A 20,125-nucleotide genomic window follows, 5' to 3' on the forward strand; every position below is an offset into this window, starting at 1 on the left:
GCCCCCTGCACCCCGCCATCCCCTCCTTGGCCCCGCCGCCAGCCCCCCCTCCGCTTCGCTCCGGGCCGGGGTCCCTCAGAGCTCCAGCTGCGATCCCGCGCCCCGCCCAGCTCCCGGCTCTGCTCCCTGCGCGCCATCCTCCGCTCGGGCTCGCGCCCACCGAGACCCACTCCCCTCGGCCACCCACACCAGGGCCCGGCCCTGGTCCGCGCAGGACAGGCTGGAGGAGGGGCCAGAGAGTCGTGTGGCCCTGTGCACCCGGCCCTGTGATAACCCTGAATCTAACCCCGGAATTCCTTTTGGGGTTAGGGTCGCAAGGGACGGGCTCTCTTGAGTCTTTTACTGGGGAAAGGATAGTAGTGGAGGAGGAGCTGAACTGTTCTCAAGTCCCCCGGACCTCCTCCCGCTCGCCCTCGGGGGAGCAACTATCCTCCCCCTTTCCTTCATAATCGGCTCAGCCTGGACCCACTGACCTCCACCTCCCCCCGCAGCTGAGTCTCTTGGCACCTGGGTATGTGTGGGTGGGGAGGGGAATCCAATCTCCCTTCCTCTCCATCTGGCCTGGTGGACAAAGGGCAGGGGGACCATCTGGTCCTGCCGGAGTGGGGGAGGGGCCCACAGTGTTGGTCCCAGGGTTGGGGGAGGGGCGGCGCTTTTTAGGCGCTGGAGCCGGTTAGATCTAATTGCATCACTTTATTTTACCGACCTCCACTCTGGCTCCCACCCCTCAAGCCTCAGAGCAGGAATCAAGCTTCGCTGAGAAGCCTCAGGCTTGGTAACCTGGGGAGATGCAGAGCACCCAGAAGGAATGGTAAAAGCAAGGGGACAGAGTGGTGGCCCTGCCTTTCTGGGGGCCACTTCCGGCCTGGGGCCAGCTGAAACCTGTGGCTGAGTAGCTTTCTGGGCTGGCCACACCCTAAGCCTTGCAAAAGGGTCTCCTGCAAGGGCTGGCCCAAGGGGTCCCCACTTCCCCAGCCATGGTTAGAAGTGCTCATGTGTGCAAGTGCTTGTGTGGAGGCTCAAGTATGAATGTGTTAGGCAAACATGATAACCACTACACTACGAAAACACCCCCTCACGTATGCATGTGTGTATATGCACAGCTGCACATGAGAATGTGCATGCTGGTCCAGAGTTACGTGTACCTATGCAGTTGCTCTCAAGCGAAGGGTCATATTGGGGAACATGGATGGCTCTAAACATGTAAGTGTGCAGGTAGGCATGTATGTATGTGGGGAAGTGGGTGTTGGGGGAAGAGCTGGCCTGCAAGGCATTTGGAGAAGGAGGAGAGGTGGCAGGGGAAGGCTGGGCAGAGCAGAGGAAGGAGTAAAAGCTAGGCAGGAAAGTGGAAGAACAGGAGAAGCTCATCTAAAGGATTACCCTCCACCGGATTATGTTCCTTGATTCTTGAGGTTTCTTTCTCTTGATTTTACCTCCTCAGTCTATTACTGCAAAAGAAAGAAACAGAAAAGACAGACTACAAAAGACAAGAACGCAGACATATAGACAGACGCACCTGTTGCATGTGCATGGGCCAGAGCATATGAGAGAAGAGAGAGCATGAGACAGAGACAGAGAGAGAGAGAGAGAGAGAGATATCAGAGCAGGCAGGCAGCCCACCCCCTGCAGCAGTGCTGTGCTTCACTCCAGCCCCTGCAGGAAGTCTAGCAGCCCCGTATGCCACTCCTCCGGTTTGTCCAGGTAACAGGGGTGCCCCGCCCCCTTCATGATCAGAACTCGGTGATTGGGCAGCTGCTTCAGGTGCTCAAAGCTGGTCTGACCCATGGGGTCCTGGTCTCCATATACAATCAGAGCCGGAGTCTGAGAGGAAGGAAGGGTGGGGGGCAGAGTCAACAGGGACCTGCTGTATCAGCTCCAGCCCTCCCCACCACTTCAGTCTCTCCCTGGGACCACCCCATATGAGGGAGAGAGACAAGCTGGCCCAGTGCATGGAGGCACAGATTGGCGTTTGCCCCAGAACACAGTTTAGCACAGGGCTTGGCACAGTAGCCTGCTGAGTAAACCAAAAGGGCGGAGTTGGGTGGCCAGCTCCTCCTAGAAGACACCTCTTGGTTACCCAGCCCCCAGATAAGGAAGGCCCAGGGATGTATCCTTCGTTGCTCCTTGCTCCTGGCAGGGACACCTCAGCTTCCCACACAAGGGTACCTTCACACTGGCATAGTTGGCAGCATTGATTTTGTCAGTGCAGATGGGGGCCACTGGCACGTAGCCCCGGAGCTGGGAGCCAGGGGCCGTGAGGAAGGGCAGGGAGTACATGCCACTCAGTGATGGACTGATCACAACTGGGGGGCCCAGCTCCAAGGCATCCACCACAGCCGCCAAGAAGCTCCCAGGGGCCAGCTCCCCAATAGGGGCAGGGGCTGCTGCTTCTTTGGAGTGCCCCAGACCTGCAGGGATTCAGGTGTAGAAGAGACAAGACCAGAGCAGTGAATGGCAAAACAAGGGAGATGGTCCCTCTCTCCAGGAAGCCCTCCTAGGTCACTTCCTTTGTGGCCAGGTTCCTATAACATCCAGTGTGCCCATGTTTATTCCTACAGTAGCCTCACTCTATCCTATCTGTGCCAAGCATGATGCATTTCTCTCCACGTCTGTGCCCGTCTCCCCAGCAGTAAGTGTCCTGGAGAGAAACAAGCTGTGAAGCCCAATAAGTCTGGGTCCAGAACCCAATTTTGCATCTCCTGTATATGTGACCTCAGGTGGGTTCCCTCAGTCCTCTCTCAGCTTCTCAGTTTCCCCATCTGTTAAAGGAAGAAAACAAAAGTATCTGCCATTTAAAATTACTGTGAAAATTAACTGCGTGAAAAGCAGCTGGCCCTGGATTGGCACGGGAGAGGCTCCTGGAGGATAGTGGCTGAGAGGCAGATTCTGCACTCATAGCTTCTCCTCCAGTCATTCAGGCTTCACCAACAAGATTAGCTCCAGACCTTCACCCTGAAGCTCAAGCCAACTCACCATTGGAAACAATCCTGCCTGGGCTGGAGGCCTGCGCTTGAGCCCTGTGGAAACCATACCATCCCTGGCACGAGGGGATTGGGCCAGCCATGCTGCCCCTGGCACCAAGGGTTGGGACCCAGCCATCTGGGTTATGACCCTACCTCCCCTGGAACCCAGCTCAGGGCTTTGCATGTGGGATCACAGCTGGGGGCCTGGCCACCTACCAGGCCCAATGTCATATTCCAAGGCTTCAGAAGACTCAGGTCTCACTCCTTAGGGCTTCCAAAAGCCTATGGTTATGACATGGTCAAAATATTTTACTTCCAGTTTGCTGAGCACCCATTACTCTGTGTCAGGTACTAGCCACATACTCACATGGATTATCTCACCCCATTCTCATTAGAGCCAGTCCCAAACATGACTGTGGTTTTTTCCCATTACAGATGAGGAAACAGAGGCTCAGAGACACTGAGACACTGCCCAGGTAACAGTGAGGAGCAACTGGGTGGCGAGGACCACATCTGGATCAAGACTGCTCAGAGGCCCTTCGGTGTGCTTGACCAAACTCTGTCAAGCTCAGGGCCCAGCCTGGCTGGGTCCTCCTGATCCTATACCCCCGACCTGTGGATCCCTGATGAGACCTCCCCAACCCCTGCCCAGGAGGCTACCCCTTAAGTACCTGGGAGGTCAATGGCCACAGCCTGGTAGCCAGCCTGGGCCAGCCTGCGCAGTGTACCCAGGTTCTGCCAGGTCTCGGAGGAGAAGCGGATACCATGCAGCAGCAGTACAGAGAAGCGAACCTGCCCACTGCCGGGCCGGGCCTCTCGGAAGAAGAGACCCTGGCCCTGCACCTGGATGGTGCCCTCACGCTGCTCCACGTTTGCCGCCATGCCTGCCGCTGCTGTGCCAGTGAAGGGCCTGTGATTCAAAGCCATGATGATGAGGGGCCACAGAATAACCTGCCCAGGTGGAGCAGGGAGGCTGCCACAGACAGAATGGAAGTCCCACAGGACCAGCAAGGAAGCCTCCAGGAGGCTTCCAGAACTTTAGAAACATGCTTTGGGCTCAGGAGGACATAGATGTTATTTCTGCCTCTGCCATTCACTTTATTGTGTAACCCTGGGCCTCAGCTTCTTGATCTGAAATATGGGAGCAATAAACCCAACCTCAAAAATTAGGAAGTAAATTTAAGAAAAAAATTATCAGTGGGGGTGCCTGCTATAAAGACTCAATATGTGGGGCTCCCATTGTGATTACTGTTCTTATTCTCATTGTTATTATCCTTTTCTATAAATGGGGATAATTCAATAGCACGAGGTCACAGGTAGTTGACAGTATTAAATAAGGCAATGCATGTGCCATGCCTACCACATAGGAAGGGGTCACTGCTCAATCAGCAGTAAGTACCCACTCTGGTACTTCAACAGTAAGTTACAGGTTTACAGGTCGTAGATTGGCAACGCAGGCCAGAGGGAGCCCAAACTGGGGTAAAAAGCCCTTTTTCTTTTTCTTTTTCGGAAACTCTTGTTGCCCAGGCTGGAGTGCAGTGGCACGATCTCAGCTCACTGCAACCTCACCTCCTGGATTCAAGCGATTCTCCTGACTCAGCTTCCTGAGTAGCTGGGTTTACAGGCACTCGTCACCATGCCCGGCTAATTTTGTATTTTTGGTAGAGACGGGGTCGCGTCCTGTTGGCCAGGCTGGTCTGGAACTCCTGACCTCAAGTAATCCGCCCATCTTGGCTTCCCAAAATGCTGGAATTACAGGCGTGAGCCACTGCGCCCAGACTAAAAGCCCATTTTCTTCATCTTTTTTTTTTTTTTTTAAGAGAAGGGATCTCGCTCTGTCGCTCAGGCTGGAATGCAGTGGTGCAATCATGGCTCACTGCAGCCTTGACCTTCCTGGGCTCAAGTGATCCTCCCGCCTCACCCCCCAGTAGCTGGAACCACAGGCGCTCGCCTCCACACCCGAAAGCCCATTTTCTAGAGGCGGAAACCGAAGCACCCAGAGGGTAGCAGGGTGCTCAACGCGCTGCCAGCTGGGGCCAAACGCGTTGACCGCGCGGTCAGCTTCCTTCCGCGGACCACGGTTCTGGCTCTCTAGGTCTGGAATGGAGCACGGAGAGGGAATGGTAGCAACCGCGAAGGAGGGGACCCAGGAATCCGAGAAAGGAAGACTTGGGGTAGGTGGGGTTGGGTTTTGACTGGAGAGAAGAATAGGTCAGGAGCGCAGGGCGGGTACCTGGGGAGCTGTGTGGGCTCGCGCAGAAGGGAAGCAGGCGAGTGCTGACGGTGGATGGGGCCGGAGGAGGAACTCGAGGAAGAGGTCGGGCCCCAACCAACTGGGGCGGGGACTGGGCCGTACTCCCGGACGCCCTCTTGTGGCCACAAGCTCGCAGGGTCCATAGTCGCTGCTAAACTGTCGTTCTCACAGCGGCCTGTTTCCCCAAGCCTCTCGGTCCCACTTGCCCCAAACGCGGTGCTGAGCACGGTCTCGAACTCCTCAGCTACCTGCCCCACAATGACATGGAGCAGTCTGAAGAAGAAAGTTCCTTCGGGATAGCATCCTTGCTGCTCTCTTCCTGCTCCCCATCCCCCTCATCCCCCAGCCAGAACTGCCCAGGGCAAGTTGACGGCCTGGCACGGAGTTGAAGCCCGACAGGTTTGAGTGAGGAGCTCCGCCAGTGTCCAGCCAAGTGGCTTTTTTTTTTTTTTGGAGACGGAGTTTAGCGCTTGTTACCCAGGCTAGAGTGCAATGGCGCGATCTCGGCTCACGGCAACCTCCGCCTCCTGGGTTCAGGCAATTCTCCTGCCTCAGCCTCCTGAGTAGCTGGGATTACAGGCACGCGCCACCATGCCCAGCTAATTTTTTGTATATTTTTTAGTAGAGACGGGGTTTCACCATGTTGACCAGGATGGTCTCGATCTCCTGATCTCGTGATCCACCCGCCTCGGCCTCCCAAAGTGCTGGGATTACAGGCTTGAGCCACAGTGCCCGGCCCCACGTGGCCTTGATCGTTTTCCCAATGCCTCCGAGCCTGTTTCCTACCTGTAGAGCGGGTCAGATGTTGCCAACCTCTGCAGGGTACCAATACGGAGTAAACTCCACGCTCTGCACAGCCTCCCTGTGCTGGGCCCGGTCGCCACACAGAGCCTTGGGCCTGGGACAGGCCAGACGTTGGTAACATATCTCCAACCAGGGCTGGTGCCAGGAGTAGACCTGAAGGAGCCCCAGGGGCCAGCCCAGGCTCTGACCGTGGGTGTGCATCGGGACGGGGTGGGGTGGGGTGGGTAGAAGGCAGGAAAGTGGCTGGGCCAAGACCTGGAGCTACTGCCTAACAATATCTGACATTTACACAACGAGGCCTCTGCTCCAGACACTGTTCTGAGGCTTGACCTGTCCCTAAGAACCTAGGACAACCCTGTGCGGTGGGTTTTATCCTTAACTCCATTATACAGGCCAGAGAACTGAGCAAGGGTGGAGACGTTCCGCTGGCAAGAAGCCACCTGGCTCCCCGCCGGCCCTCAGGTCAAAAACAATTCCAAAAATCCGGGCAGGCGGCGGGCCAGAGAGAGTTGGGGCTCTACCCCCAGCACCCACTCGGCGCGGGCGACTCGGTAACTGGGCGGCAGGCCGGCGGCTGCGGAGTGCGCAAGCGCGCCTCGGTGGCCGCGCTCCCGAACGCCTAGAGCGGGAGCGGCCCGCGGAGTGGCGAAGGCAGCCATGATCGGGGCGCTGTGCGGCTGCTGGTTCCGCCTGGGCGGGGCCCGCCAGCTCTTCCCGCTCAGCCCGGTGAGTGTCGAGGGGGAGGGGGGGGCGAGAAGCCGGCCAGTGGCCCGGGGGCGGGCCATCTTTACCCCGCCCCTTGCCCCCGGCGCTCCGGGGCAGAGTCCCGGGGAAGAAGCGGGCGCTGGGGCCGCGAGTGTGCGTGTGCGCGCGTATTGTGTGTGCGCGCAGGGTCTGCGTGTGTTCCCGAGGGTCTGGGAGTATGTATGTGTATGCCCATGTGCCTGTGTGGTGTCCGTCAGGGTGTGTTTCTGCACGCTTATATTGGGGGGTGTGTTCATTGATGTCTGCCTGCTTGTGTCCGTGTGGGTCTTCTGAGTGTATTTCTGTGTGCGTGTGACTTTAAGGGTATGTGTCTACCTGTCTGCGTATGTGTGCATTTCTGGGGGTTGGTGAGTGTGTGTGTGTCTGCCTTCCTGTGCACGTGTCTTTCCTGTGTGAGCGTGTAGTCTTACGGTTGTATGTATGACAGTGCTTGAGTATTTCTGAGGATCAGCATGTGGTTTTGAAAGTGTGCGTCGCCATCAGTCTGTCTGCCTTCCTGATGCCTGACTGCTTAGGTGATTTCGAGGGTACCATTACAAGGGATTGATTGCACACGGGCCAGTGTGTGTGCGAGGAAGCTGCATGTACAAGGAGGCTGCATGTATATGCAGGGAATAGCTTATACTAAAGAAAGTGTGTGGGGGCAAGACTCGTCTTTGTGTGTGTGCACTTGGGTGTCATTGTCCATGCATATTCCAATGACCTAACGCGGGCACAGTTTACCCTGCCCCCGCATATCTCCAAAGGCAGCCAGCTGCAGGTCCGCCACAATTGCCTAGTACTGCTGGCAACCTGGGTTGCCAAGGCAACAGCCTAAGCCCCGCCCTTACCTCCTTGGAGAAGCGCGGGGGCGCCCCGGGTGGACAGCAAGGAAAGGTCCCTCACGCTCGGCGGGAACATGGGCTAACGCCCGTTGGAGATGCGCGTCCAAGGTTGTTCGTGGTCTGGAAGAAAACAGGAACCTGCTCTTCCTCCACTAGGTCCTGGTTTTTCAGAAACATCAGAGAGGCTGCCAACCACAAACCCCCCGACCCCGGAGCCTAGGGATGCGGGCTCGGGAAACATCCCCAAAACATCCCGGAGGGATGAGTAGGGCCCAAGACAGGCCCCTGGCTCCTAGCTCTGGCAGGCGCCCAATTGGCACTCAAAGATGTGCTTGCTGAACTCCCCAAACGAAGCAAGTGTGCTCATCCTAGGCCCAAGAAATGACAGGAACAGCCCTGTTCCAGCCCACGGTATTATCTAAATCTCACAGGAAGCTTGGGAGGGTAGCCACGAGGTTATCCCATCTTACTGACAAACTGAAGTCACGTGCCAGGAAGTGGCAGTCTCAAAGGGCTGCCCCATTTGAGTCCTGGGTCCTAAGGGCTGTCCTCTGGGGTGGCACAGACCCCAAACTGGAGAAGTCCATGAAGCAGGTCATTTGGCCGGAAGCTGGGTGTGGGATGGGGAGTGGCAGGCGGCATTCATCTCTCCAAACTCCACACCGCACTTTTCGTTTCTAGGTGTACCACACTCCTCCCTGGCCCTGCAGCCCCTCACTCTTCAGCATTTTCCTCTACCACAGACATTCTCTGTGAGCCTCTTCGAAACAGCTGGGGTAGACTGTTAGTTATATGTGATTATAAAGCACGTTCTGATTTTAGCAGTATTAAATGCAGTGAGATGAAAAGCACCATTTCCAAACATGCCCTCAAGCGGGAAGTCCCTCTGCACTTTGTCTTTCTCCTTTGATTGCCCTCACCACTTTTTCCACCAGCAAGGCTCCAGTTCATCCATCACCTCCCAGCTCTACAGGTTCCTCCTTGGCAATCCGAGTGGCCTAGTAGTTAGAAGGCCAGTCTTAGGTTCAAACCCCAATTCCCCCACTTGCTACTTGGCACTTTGGGCAAGAGAATGTACCTCTCTGAGCCTCTATCTCCTCGCCTATAAGAGACCTATAATCACATCTGCTCCCCAGCGTTCTTGGTGGAAAAGAACCTTGTATGTGAAGGGCCATACAGGGCCTGCTGTCATAAGCACTCGATTAACCATAGTGGTTTCAGCTGATGCTGTGATGGCGGCAGTCATGGAGCATGCTGTGTGCCATGGGACAGCTCAGATACACTTCCTCATACTGTGAAGTATCTGAGCCTTTGCCCTGGCATGTGGAGTAGTTGGGTGTGAAACCCCAGACCTATTCCCAGAGCAAGGGAAAGGGCAAGGGCTAGAGCTGGGGACTCTAGGTGGGGTTTTGGGATGGGGTCCAGGGGCATTTGTAGGGGCTCAGTCCCAGCCTCTTCTCCCTCTTCTCTACTCCTCCAGACTGTGGTACAGACCTCCATGAGCCGGTCCCAGGTAGCCCTGCTGGGCCTAGGTCTGCTGCTCATGCTCCTACTGTATGTGGGGCTGCCAGGCCCCCTCAAGCAGACTTCTTGGCTCTTGGGAGACCCCAATGTCACAGTCCTGGCTGGTCTCACCCCTGGCAACTCCCCCATCTTTTACCGCGAGGTGCTCCCGCTCAACCGGGCTCGCAGGTAGGTGCTGCCCCAAGGGTCTAGTGGACAGACTAGGCCCAAGGGGAGTCCCTGTGTGGGACCCCCATTATACTCAAGGTGTTCAGGGCCTGGGAGGGCAATGGGAGAAGGCTAAGAAGAAAGAAAGGCGGGCTACACCAGGTCCTCAGCACACACATTCCCATGTGCCTGCAGGGTGCAGGTGGTGCTGCTTCATGGAAAGGCCTTTAACTCGCACACGTGGGAGCAGCTGGGCACACTGCAGCTGCTGTCGCAGAGGGGCTACCGGGCCGTGGCCCTTGACCTTCCAGGTGAGCATCCCCACCCCTTCATCTAAGGAAGCTCTAAGCCCTAAGACCCAGTGTCTGGACAAGCAGTGGCAGGTCATAGCATAAGGTGGCACTATGAAAAAGTCTGTGTTTTTATTTTCTACCACGAAAACTACAGTGTGAATTGTAGGTAACAGAGCAAATAGAAATGTGACTCACTTCATAAGCAGTGTACTTTCTTTTTTTTTCTTTTTGAGACAAATCTCCCTCTGTTGCCCAGGCTGGAATCCAATGGCATGATCTCACTGCAACCTCCACCTCCTACAGGTGCCTGCCACCATGCCCAGCTAATTTTTGTATTTTTAGTAGAGAAGTAGTTTCACCATCCTGCCAAGCTGGTCTCGAACTCCTGACCTCAGACGATCCACTCACCTCGGCCTCCCAAAGTGCTGGGGTTACAGGTGTGAACCACTGCGCCCAGCCAAGCAGTATACTTTCTATGACAAACTATATAGCTTTTTGTGTTTTTAAGTACACGAATGATTTATGCTATCATTCTTGTCATTAGAAAAAGCAAAAAATGTCATCGAGTCATAGAGGATGAAAAAAAAATCGAAAAACTAGCAAGCTTTCAGAGACCAATGCCACATTTCTCTCCCTCTCTAAGAAGTTTAGGGGATGCTACACCCTCTTCTGGGTATTCCCACTCAATATGGAGGCTTGTCTGGTGGGGGCTGTAAACATGATTGGTGTCCTGCCTGCTTAGTGCATCCATCTGCAGGGGGGTTTTCTCCCCCTATACCATGTCTTGAGGATCCTGCACGTCCCTGCAAACCTCCCTCTCTAGTGTTAACCCTGCAGTGTGTGCCACAGGAGGGATGGATGGGCTTTATCCAGCCATTCCTCTACTGGCAGAATGCTCAAGTAATGTAGCTGAAACATCTTTGGACATGATTCTTTGAGCATGTAAGCTATAATTTCTCTAGGGTAGCTACTGAAGACAATTGATGGGCCAAAGGAAGTGCATTTTTAAATTTAGATAACTACTGCCTACCCTCCAAAAAGGCTGTATGGATTTATCCTGCCTTCTGTCATGTATGAAAGTGCCCATTTCCCCATGTCTTCCGCAACACTGGGTATTACTTCAGTCCTTTTCACTTTGCTAATATTATGATGAATGAAAAATATGTTTTTTCCTTTTTTTTTTTTTTGTTGAGACAGTGTCTCACTCTGTTGCCCAGACTGCAGTGCAGTGGTGTGAGCTCAGCTCACTACAACCTCCGCCTCCTGGGTTCCAGCGATCTTCCTACCTCAGCCTCCCAAGTAGCTGGGATTACAGGCACACATCACCACACCCCACTAATTTTTGTATTTTTTAGTAGAGATGGGATTTCTCCATGTTGGCCAGGCTGGTCTCAAACTCCTGACCTCAGGTGATCTGCCCACCTCAGTCTCCCAAAGTGCTGGGATTACAGGCATGAGCCACCTTGCCAGGCCAAGATATGCTTCTCTTTTTTTTTTTTTTTTTTTTTCTTGAGACAGAGTCTCACTCTTGTTGCCCAGGCTAGCACACATTGGCGCAATCTGGGCTCACTGCAACCTCCGCCTCCTGGGTTCAAGCAATTCTCCTGTCTCAGCCTCCTGAGTAGCTGGGATTACAAGTGTGCGCTACCACGCCCGGCTGATTTTTGTATTTTTAGTGGAGATGGGGTTTCACCATGTTGACCAGGCTGGTCTCGAACTCCTGACCTCAGGTGATCCACCGACCTCGGCCTCCCAAAGTGCTGGGATTACAGGCATGAGCCACTGCACCCAGCATCCAAGATATGCTTTTCTAACAGGGGTATCACATTACCAAAAAAAACTTCTGGGCAGTTTTAGGTAGTGTGTGCCAGTGCCACTGGTCCCCAACTTTTTCCTCCACTGTGGTGGGTAGGAAGTCCTGCACCCCTTCCCAGTGCCCCTCAGCTGGTACCTGCTGCTGTTCCTAGGTTTTGGGAACTCAGCATCTTCGAAGGAGGCAAGCACAGAGGCAGGGCGGGCAGAGCTGCTGGCGAAAGCACTGCGGGACCTGGAGGTACAGAATGCCGTGTTGGTGAGCCCCTCGCTGAGTGGCCGCTATGCCCTGCCCTTCCTGATGCGAGGCCACCACCAGCTACATGGATTCGTGCCCATCGCACCCACCTCCACCCAGAACTACACCCAGGAGCAATTCTGGGCTGTGAAGGTACTAGGAAAAGGATCTCAAAGTTCCTGGCATCCTGTCCCTGGCTTGGGGGGGGGCAGGGGTTCAGGACTCAAGTCTTACTTGGGGGGACATGGCCTTATCCCTGATCTTGGATGGAAGAATTGGGGTATTTGGGGAAGGCTTCCTAGAAAGTGGCTTGGGGGTCAGATACTCATCAGGCCCCAGGGTCACAGCCCCCTGCCTTGCCCTGCAGACTCCAACCCTTATCCTGTATGGAGAGCTGGACCAAATCCTGGCTCGAGAGTCACTGCGGCAGCTCCGCCACCTGCCCAACCACTCCGTGGTGAAGCTACATAATGCAGGCCATGCCTGTTACCTCCATAAGCCACAAGACTTCCACGTTGCCCTGCTTGCCTTTCTTGACCATCTACCTTGAGTTAACCCACTCCCCAGTCCCAGCCTGGCGTGAACTTGGACAGTCTGGACTGCCACCCTCCCCCAACCAGGGAGACAGCCCCTGGGATTGGAGGCCAGAGGCCAGAGGGTTAGACCCAGCCAGGACTTCTCATTTCATCTCACAGACACAATAAAAAAGCATATTTGTCCTGCTTGGGAAGTGACAGGTTCCATTTCCTGGTGTGCTGCGGTAGAGACGTGAGTGGGAGGCAAGTCTGGGACTACTTTGGGCCTGGGAGCTGGAGGGGATGCTCCAGCAGCCCGGGAAGGCTAGGAGTGCATCACTTCCTAAGTGCCTGACCTCACCACTCCGTGCCTCAGTTTCCTCATCTGTAAAACAGGTATGATGGCAACTACTAGGTTGGAGGGTGGCTGTAGGACTGAATGAGTCTGGACAACTGAGTACTTGGCCATATAAGGGTGGGGGATTGCTGTGGGAGGCAGGGTGTATTACGCTGCTGCATGACTACTGGGATTGGTGGGAAATCCAGGGTTTGGACAACCAAGCTGAGGGAGTCAGGAACCTGGAGGGTGTGGGGAATGCGATTTAAGAATTAGCATTGGCTGAGTGCAGTGGCATATGTCTCTAATCCCAGCACCTTGAGAGGCCAAGACAGGTGGATCACCTGAGGTCAGGAGTTCAAGATTAGCCTGGCCAACAAGAAGAAACCCCATCTCTACTAAAAATACAAAAATTAGCTGGGTGTGGTGGCGCACACCTATAGTTCCAGCTACTCAGGAGGCTGAGGCAGGAGGATTGCTTGAACCTGGTAGGCGGAGGTTGCGGTGAGCCGAGATCACGACATTGTACTCATGGGCAACAAGAGTGAAACAATGTCTCAAAAAATATATATATATTACAAAAGATAGCCAATGTGGTGGCAGGCACCTGTAATCCCAGCTACTCGGGAGACTGAGGCAGGAGAATCATTTGAACCCAGGAGGTGGTTTGCAGTGAGCTGAGAACAAGCCACTGCACTCCAGCCTGGGCAATGGAGTGAGACACCATATTAAAAAAACAAATAGCTAAATAATTAGCCAGCATTGTTAAGAGTTAAAGTCTGTTTGCCCGCATGAATAGCTAAATAATTAGCCAGCATTGTTATGAGTTAAAGTCTGTTTGCCGCATGACAGAGTGAGACTCTGTATGAAAAAAATACCTAAATAAAGAATTAGCCAGCATTGTTCTGAGTTAAAATCCATTTGCCCCTATGTTATGTGTGAGCAGCCAAGACTTAACTCTCAGGAAAAGTGGGACAGACCCCCTCCCACAGCCTGCACCTTGGCCTAGAGATTGAAGTCTTTGTCTCTCACCCTTCCCCAAGCTGACTCAGCCCCTGGAACAGAGGGCAGACCTGGCTGGGAGTACAAAGGGCGGCTCGTGCCTAAGTGGACAACTGCAGCTGTGGCTTGCAGGGGGCCGGTGGGACACCTGTGCCTGTTTAGCCTCCCTCTCCCGTGTCTGCAGAAGAGCCAGAGAGTTTCCTCACTGTCATCCAGGGTCGCAGTTACATCCACTTACAGTGACATCATCACACCCACCCACCATCTCGCACTGTCACACACACGATCATACCCACTGGTAGACTGCACACGCAGTGGCATGCTCACACCATCACACGTGTTCCTGTCCATGCATTTATCCTCATTCCTGGCACGGTGTCCGGGCTAGGCCCGGCCAGGGGCAAACCTTGCAGGAAGCGGAGCTCACAGCCTCCTGGAGCTCACAGGTGGGGCGGACAGACATTGGCCAGTAACCAGTACAAGCGGAGCTAAGGCGTCAGGGAGGACCTCCCCGAGAGGCTGAGGCGTGCAAAGCGGACCTGTTGGAGACTTGCCGAGGAGGGCAGGGGCGCAGGCCGAGGGCTTTGCAGCTCTGCAGCGGAGAGCCTCGGGGCGGCCTCCTCTCCTCCCGCCCTATCCGGAGGCTGAAGGAGGAGGCGCCCTCGGGGGGCGGGGCCGTCCTGAGCTCCAGGCGCAGGCCCAGGCAGGAGTGGCAGGCGTGTCGTGTGGGAAGGAGCGGGCCTGTCAAGGCGGGGCCAACCCGTAGCTCGCTGCTTGCTAGTCCCGGCGGGCCGCGGCCGGCCCCAGACTAAACCTCCAGTAATCCGGTTGAGGCCGGCACTAGAGGCGGGCGGGGAAGTCCGTGCAGACGCGGCAGCTAGCGCTGAGACCGCCCTCACTGGCGGTCTTCGGTCTCCGCCCCGAGATCAGGACCCGGCCACGTGGTGTGGCGGACCGGGGCGGTGCTGAGCCTTCGACCTTGCAGGACCCTGAGTCCAGTTCACAGTCTGGGGCTGTCGTTGAGGGACTAGCCTGAGTCCAGCGACAGGAGAGTGAGGTGGGGCCCCTGGGAAGGGGTGGATCGACTGGGACTCCGTGGCTTGAAAGCCGGGCAATTGAGAGGTGTTTTGGATTTTTTTTTTTTTTGAGACGGATTTTCGCTCCCGTTACCCAGGCTGGAGTGCAATGGAGCAATCTCGGCTCACTGCAAGCTCCGCCTCCTGGGTTCAGGCAATTCTCCTGCCTCAGCCTCCTGAGTAGCTGGGATTACAGGCACGCGTCACCATGCCCAGCTAATTTTTTGTATTTTTAGTAGAGACGGGGTTTCACCATGTTGGCCAGGATGGTCTCGATCTCTTGACCTCGTGATCCACCCGCCTCGGCCTCCCAAAGTGCTGGGATTACAGGCGTGATTAACTGCGCCCGGCTGTTTTGGATTTTTTGTTTCTTAGGAGGGCGCGGGGAGGACAACTCTGGGTTCAAACCTGGCTCAGCTACTTTCTGAGCTGTCCTTGAACGTCTCTGAGCCTCTCAGCTTTCTCCTCTGTAAAGTGGGCATTTTGAGTACAAACTTCATGACGCTCTTTTGGGCATTAAATAAGGAAATATGCTGGAAGTGGACAGCCCAGCGCCTGAAACCGAATGGGTGCTCCTTAACAGGGGCTCCGAGACACGGTATCCTCCCACTGTGGGAGATCCGGGAGCGGCCGTGGGATGGGCTGTGTGCAGGAGCGCACCGGGTCTAGTGGCTGGGAGGGGTAGTTAGCCATTCTTTGTCCCCAGCTCACCAAGCACAGCGCCATGACCAGCAAGGGTCCCGAGGAGGAGCACCCCTCCGTGACGCTCTTCCGCCAGTACCTTCGCATCCGCACCGTCCAACCCAAGCCTGACTATGGTGAGAAGACGGTCGTTCCAAAGCCTGTGACAGGGCCTAAGGGATGGGGACTGTGCTTTAAACCAGCCTCCAACCCCTGTCACCCAGCTGAGCCCCACTCCGCTGCCCCAAACGGCTCCCCACCCCCTCCAGCCATTCCCCAAGTCAGTGGACTGAGGCAGCCTCTCCAGGTTATAGAGGAACCCTTTCCCCAGAGGCTCTGCTGTTGTAAAGGTTACTCCTGGCAGCTGCTTAAGGAAAAACTTCACCTTACTCCCCAGGGTGGGAGGGGTGGGGGAAGCCTGGGGCAGCCACAGGGGAAGGAGAGGCCCTCCAGAAGCCTACTGGGGCTGGACAAAGGCCGCAGCCCCTAGGGATTCAAGCTTAGTAGCTAGGGCCTGGGAGGTGGTTCCTGCCTGTTATCCCAGAACTTCCAGAGGTTGAGGCTGGCGGATTGCTTGGGCCCAGGAGTTCAAGACTGGCCTGGGCAATGCGGCAAGACTCTGTCTCTACAGAAAAATACAAAAATTAGTCAGGAATGGTGGCCCACCTGTAGCCCCAGCTTTGTGGGTGGTTGAGGTGGGATGATCGCTTGAACCTGGGAGAGGTTGAGGTGGGATGATCGCTTGAACCTGGGAGAGGTTGAGGTGGGATGATCGCTTGAACCTGGGAGAGGTTGAGGTGGGATGATCGCTTGAACCTGGGAGAGGTTGAGGTCGGACGATTGCTTGAACCTGGGAGAGGTTGAGGTGGGATGATCGCTTGAACCTGGGAGAGGTTGAGGTGGGATGATCGCTTGAACCTGGGAGAGGTTGAGGTCGGATGATCGCTTGAACCTGGGAGAGGTTGAGGTGGGATGATCACTTGAACCTGGGAGGTCGAGGCTACAGTGAGCCAAGATCGCACCACTTCACTCCAGCCTTGGTGACAGAGTGAGACCCTGTCTTGAAAAAAAAAAGGAAAAGGAAAAAAAAAAAAAACAAATGGCTGGGAATTGTGTATATGGGTCCAAATTCCTGCTCTGATTAATGAGCTGAGAGATGGTGGGTGAATCTCTTCATGTCTCTGTGCCATAGTTTACCGTATTTAAGGAAGATAACACCTTCCTCCAACTCTGGACATCCCCCTGACCTTCCAGAAAGGGTCACTGACTAGCCAAAAGTACCTTCTTTCTTGGGGATGGAAATGCAGGTGTCTCTGAGGGATGTGGATTGTGTTGGGGAGGCAGCAGTCCATTTCTGGGTTTGCTCCAGTCTCTGGGCTGCCTGGGCTAGTGGGAAGCCATGGGTAGGCAGACACGGCCCCAAGACACTGTGTGCCTCCAGGAGCTGCAGTGGCCTTCCTTGAGGAGAGAGCCCACCAGCTGGGCTTGAGCTGCCAGAAAGTGGAGGTGAGCCTGGGGCCCTAAGTGGGGAGGGGAGGTGGGCCTAGGCACTTCCTCACCCTGCTCGGACCCCCCCCCAATCCTCTCCAGGTGGCACCTGGCTATGTGGTGACCGTGCTGACCTGGCCAGGCACCAACCCTACACTCTCCTCCATCTTGCTCAACTCCCACACGGATGTGGTGCCTGTCTTCAAGGTGTGTAAGGGGCTGGGGAGGTGGGTAGTGCAGGCCTTGGGGACAGACATGATGCAGACCCCATGATCCAACCTCAGGGAGCCCATGGTCCTGGTTCTGGTCCTGGCACTAACTCTCAATGTCCTTATGACATTACACCACTCAAGCGGCCTTCATCCAGCAACAGTTCTGTGCCAGAGTTGGGTGGGGATTGGGGGGTGGTAATCAGCTGCCTTCTTCAGCCCACATCTTCCCCCGAACCACTCCTTCTGTCATTCCAAGCCTATGGTGGGCTCCTACAGCAGGGCCACCACTGACCAGAGTGGATCAATGACTAAATCTGGGTTTTGGGCCCCTCTTCCCATCCCTGCCCCCAGGAATATTGGAGTCACGACCCCTTTGAGGCCTTCAAGGATTCTGAGGGCTACATCTATGCCAGGGGTGCCCAGGATATGAAGTGCATCAGCATCCAGTGAGTGTCCTCCATTCCCACTTCCCCACAATGTCCCCACTGGTCCAATGGATTGACCCAGGACCTGGAGGGTGATTGGAGAAACTCAAGGCCAAGGGACACCTTCACCCCTTGGAGAAGAATTACTGCCATGACCATGGCATGGATAGGGAGATTGAGCCCAGAGAGGAGCAGGGACTTTCTGGAATCCCTACTAGGGTATGGTAGGGTAGAGTCCAGGGCACAGGAATCCAGCCTGCTGGCCCTGCCTGTCCCTGCCTGCCGGGCCAGCCTGAGCATCAGGTGGCTCTCCCCACACCTGGTTTATGCCCCATCAGGTACCTGGAGGCTGTGAGGAGGCTGAAGGTGGAGGGCCACCAGTTCCCCAGAACCATCCACATGACCTTTGTGCCTGGTAGGAGTGGCTCAGATACCTTTGGGAAAGGGGATGGTGGGGTGGGGCAGCCTCCTCATCTCATGTCCCTGCCACTTTTACAGACGAGGAGGTCGGGGGTCACCAAGGCATGGAGCTGTTCGTGCAGCGGCCAGAGTTCCAGGTCCTGAGGGCAGGCTTTGCCCTGGATGAGGGTAAGCAGGTTGGCAAGCCACTGAGCAGCCAGATGGGGTAGGAGGCTGCTAGTGGGGGCTGGGCCACTCTATCCTCTGAACCCCCCTTTCCCTCCTCAGGCCTGGCCAACCCCACTGATGCCTTCACTGTCTTTTATAGCGAGCGGAGTCCCTGGTGTAAGTATGAGCTTGGAGGGAGGGCTCACTCTGCAGGTGGGAGGCTAGGCCAGAAACGGCAGTCCTACGAAGGGTTACACAGTAAGTTAAGACCTGAGAAGGCCTTGAATCCAGGGCCTCTGCCACCCGGCCGCTTCCTACCTGAGCTTCTCTGAGGGCAAGCCCTGACTGGGCAGAAACCAGCTCTATGCTATGGGCCCTGAGGGCAGACAGGGCCAGGCCAGAGAAGCCTGGAAGGAGGGGGAGACCTGGACTCCCCCAGGGCTGACTGTGTCTCCAGCCCCTCTCGTGCTGAAGACACTCCCTTTCCCCTACACCTCCCCAGGGGTGCGGATCACCAGCACTGGGAGGCCAGGCCACGGCTCGCGCTTCATCGAGGACACAGCAGCAGAGAAGCTGGTGTGTGGCACCCCGGGAGGGAGTCTGGGAGTTCAGGAGGCTCTATCCTGAGGCCACTGTCCCATCTAACCTCATACTCTTGTAGCACAAGGTTGTGAGCTCCATCCTGGCATTCCGGGAGAAGGAATGGCAGAGGTAAGACAGCCTGGGAAATGGTAGGGGTGGCTCTGGGAGGCGGTACTACAGAGGATGGAGTCTGAGCCGCCTCCTTTGATCTGTTGCTGCCCCTACCCTACCCTGGCACCACAGGCTGCAGTCAAACCCCCACCTGAAAGAGGGGGCCGTGACCTCTGTGAACCTGACTAAGCTAGAGGGTGGCGTGGCCTATAACGTGGTACCTGCCACTATGAGCGCCAGCTTTGACTTCCGCGTGGCACCGGATGTGGACTTAAAGGTGCCACCTCCACCTGGGTTTGGAGGAGGGATCCTGGGTCCTCAATCTTGTCCTAGTGGCCCCTGGAAAGCCTGAGGGATCAGCTCATCCCCCTTCTCTTAGGCTTTTGAGGAGCAGCTGCAGAGCTGGTGCCAGGCAGCTGGTGAGGGGGTCACCTTTGAGTTTGGTCAGGTATGAATGGATTTGGGTCATGTGAGGGGGGAGTGTGAGGGCTGGGGGAGACCCAAGTATGCGACAGTAGAGTGTGTGCATGTCTGGGGATTTATCTGTGACACATTTTATTCCAACAAGCATTAGTTGTAGAGGCCACTGTGGGTGCTGGGGAATGCTGTGGGGAGTAAAATTAGGCAGTTAATGCCCTTGTGGAGTGAAATGGGGAGACAGACATAAATCAAACATTTATGTGATAGTACTTTTTTCTGAGAGTCTCACTTTGTCACCTAGGCTCCAGACCTGTGGCTGGACTGGCCACCCAGATGTCTGGGTAGTTGAAGGGGTGGGGGTGGGGAGGTGTTCTGTGCCAGGCAGCCTATTTTATGGAAGATGCCCAGAACCATGTCCTGATCCTGCCATCCTTCCCATTCCCCAGAAGTGGACGCAGCCCCAAGTGACACCTACTGATGACTCAAACCCCTGGTGGGCAGCTTTTAGCGGGGTCTGCAAGGACTTGTGAGCACGCTGGCCAGCTCTCCTCAAACCCAGCCCCCTACTCCTCTCCTTCCTGCTGCCCCCTCCCTTCTCCCACCCTCCTTTGCCTCTTCAATTCTTCCCTTGTCCTCTTCCCTATCTCCCTTCCCATTTATCAGGCTCTTCCTCCTCCAGGAACCTCACTCTGGAGCCTGAGATCTGCCCTGCTGCCACCGACAGCCGCTATCTCCGCGCGGTGAGCCACTTGCACGTAGTGCCTGGGCAGTGAACTGGGCCTGTGTGCTGGCTTTCCCCTAACAGCTTCTCACCCCTGCAGGTGGGGGTCCCAGCTCTAGGCTTCTCACCCATGAACCGCACACCTGTGCTGCTGCATGACCATGATGAGCGGCTGCATGAGGCCGTGTTCCTCCGTGGGGTGGACATATATACACACCTGCTGCCTGCCCTTGCCAGTGTGCCTGCCCTGCCCAGTGAGAGCTGAGCCCTGGAATTCCTCAACCTCTGCCCCTGGGGCTTCCATCCCAACCAGTACCAATGACCCCCTCTTCCCCCTTCCAAATAATAAAGTCTGTGGACAGGA

At 55.7% G+C, this 20,125-nt stretch overlaps 3 protein-coding genes across 8 annotated transcripts; 2 read left to right on the top strand and 1 right to left on the bottom strand.

Moving 5' to 3' along the window:
• Positions 1 to 678: 678 nt before the first annotated feature.
• ABHD14B (abhydrolase domain containing 14B) lies at positions 679 to 5,271 on the bottom strand. The gene is made up of 4 exons (XM_035275707.3): positions 5,197 to 5,271; positions 3,635 to 3,873; positions 2,167 to 2,408; positions 679 to 1,821 (listed from the first exon to the last, which is right to left on the bottom strand). The coding sequence occupies exons 2-4, from the start codon at positions 3,843 to 3,845 to the stop codon at positions 1,642 to 1,644; spliced, it is 633 nt and encodes a 210-aa protein (XP_035131598.2). The 5' UTR covers positions 3,846 to 3,873; positions 5,197 to 5,271; the 3' UTR covers positions 679 to 1,641.
• ABHD14A (abhydrolase domain containing 14A) lies at positions 4,919 to 12,354 on the top strand. 2 transcript variants are annotated; one of them, XM_054245701.2, is made up of 5 exons: positions 4,919 to 5,137; positions 9,091 to 9,302; positions 9,477 to 9,592; positions 11,542 to 11,777; positions 11,992 to 12,354. In XM_054245701.2, exons 1-5 carry the CDS (start codon positions 5,066 to 5,068, stop codon positions 12,172 to 12,174), a joined length of 819 nt encoding a protein of 272 aa, XP_054101676.2. In that variant the 5' UTR covers positions 4,919 to 5,065; the 3' UTR covers positions 12,175 to 12,354. The 2 variants fall into 2 exon arrangements, with proteins under 2 accessions (XP_054101676.2, XP_035131600.3); XM_035275709.3 differs by lacking the exon at positions 4,919 to 5,137 and adding an exon at positions 6,661 to 6,747.
• ACY1 (aminoacylase 1) lies at positions 11,987 to 20,125 on the top strand. 5 transcript variants are annotated; one of them, XM_035275700.3, is made up of 15 exons: positions 11,987 to 12,535; positions 15,261 to 15,372; positions 16,677 to 16,741; positions 16,826 to 16,930; positions 17,287 to 17,381; positions 17,699 to 17,775; positions 17,859 to 17,948; positions 18,048 to 18,104; positions 18,430 to 18,503; positions 18,589 to 18,638; positions 18,753 to 18,897; positions 19,000 to 19,068; positions 19,487 to 19,566; positions 19,720 to 19,780; positions 19,862 to 20,125. In XM_035275700.3, the coding sequence occupies exons 1-15, from the start codon at positions 12,443 to 12,445 to the stop codon at positions 20,024 to 20,026; spliced, it is 1,338 nt and encodes a 445-aa protein (XP_035131591.3). In that variant the 5' UTR covers positions 11,987 to 12,442; the 3' UTR covers positions 20,027 to 20,125. The 5 variants fall into 5 exon arrangements, with proteins under 5 accessions (XP_035131591.3, XP_035131593.2, XP_054101674.2 ...); XM_054245699.2 differs by lacking the exon at positions 11,987 to 12,535 and adding an exon at positions 13,779 to 13,924; XM_035275701.3 differs by lacking the exon at positions 11,987 to 12,535 and adding an exon at positions 14,481 to 14,535.

Source organism: Callithrix jacchus, chromosome 15 (genome assembly GCF_049354715.1).
Source record: "Callithrix jacchus isolate 240 chromosome 15, calJac240_pri, whole genome shotgun sequence".
NCBI classification, from domain to species: Eukaryota; Metazoa; Chordata; class Mammalia; order Primates; family Cebidae; genus Callithrix; species Callithrix jacchus.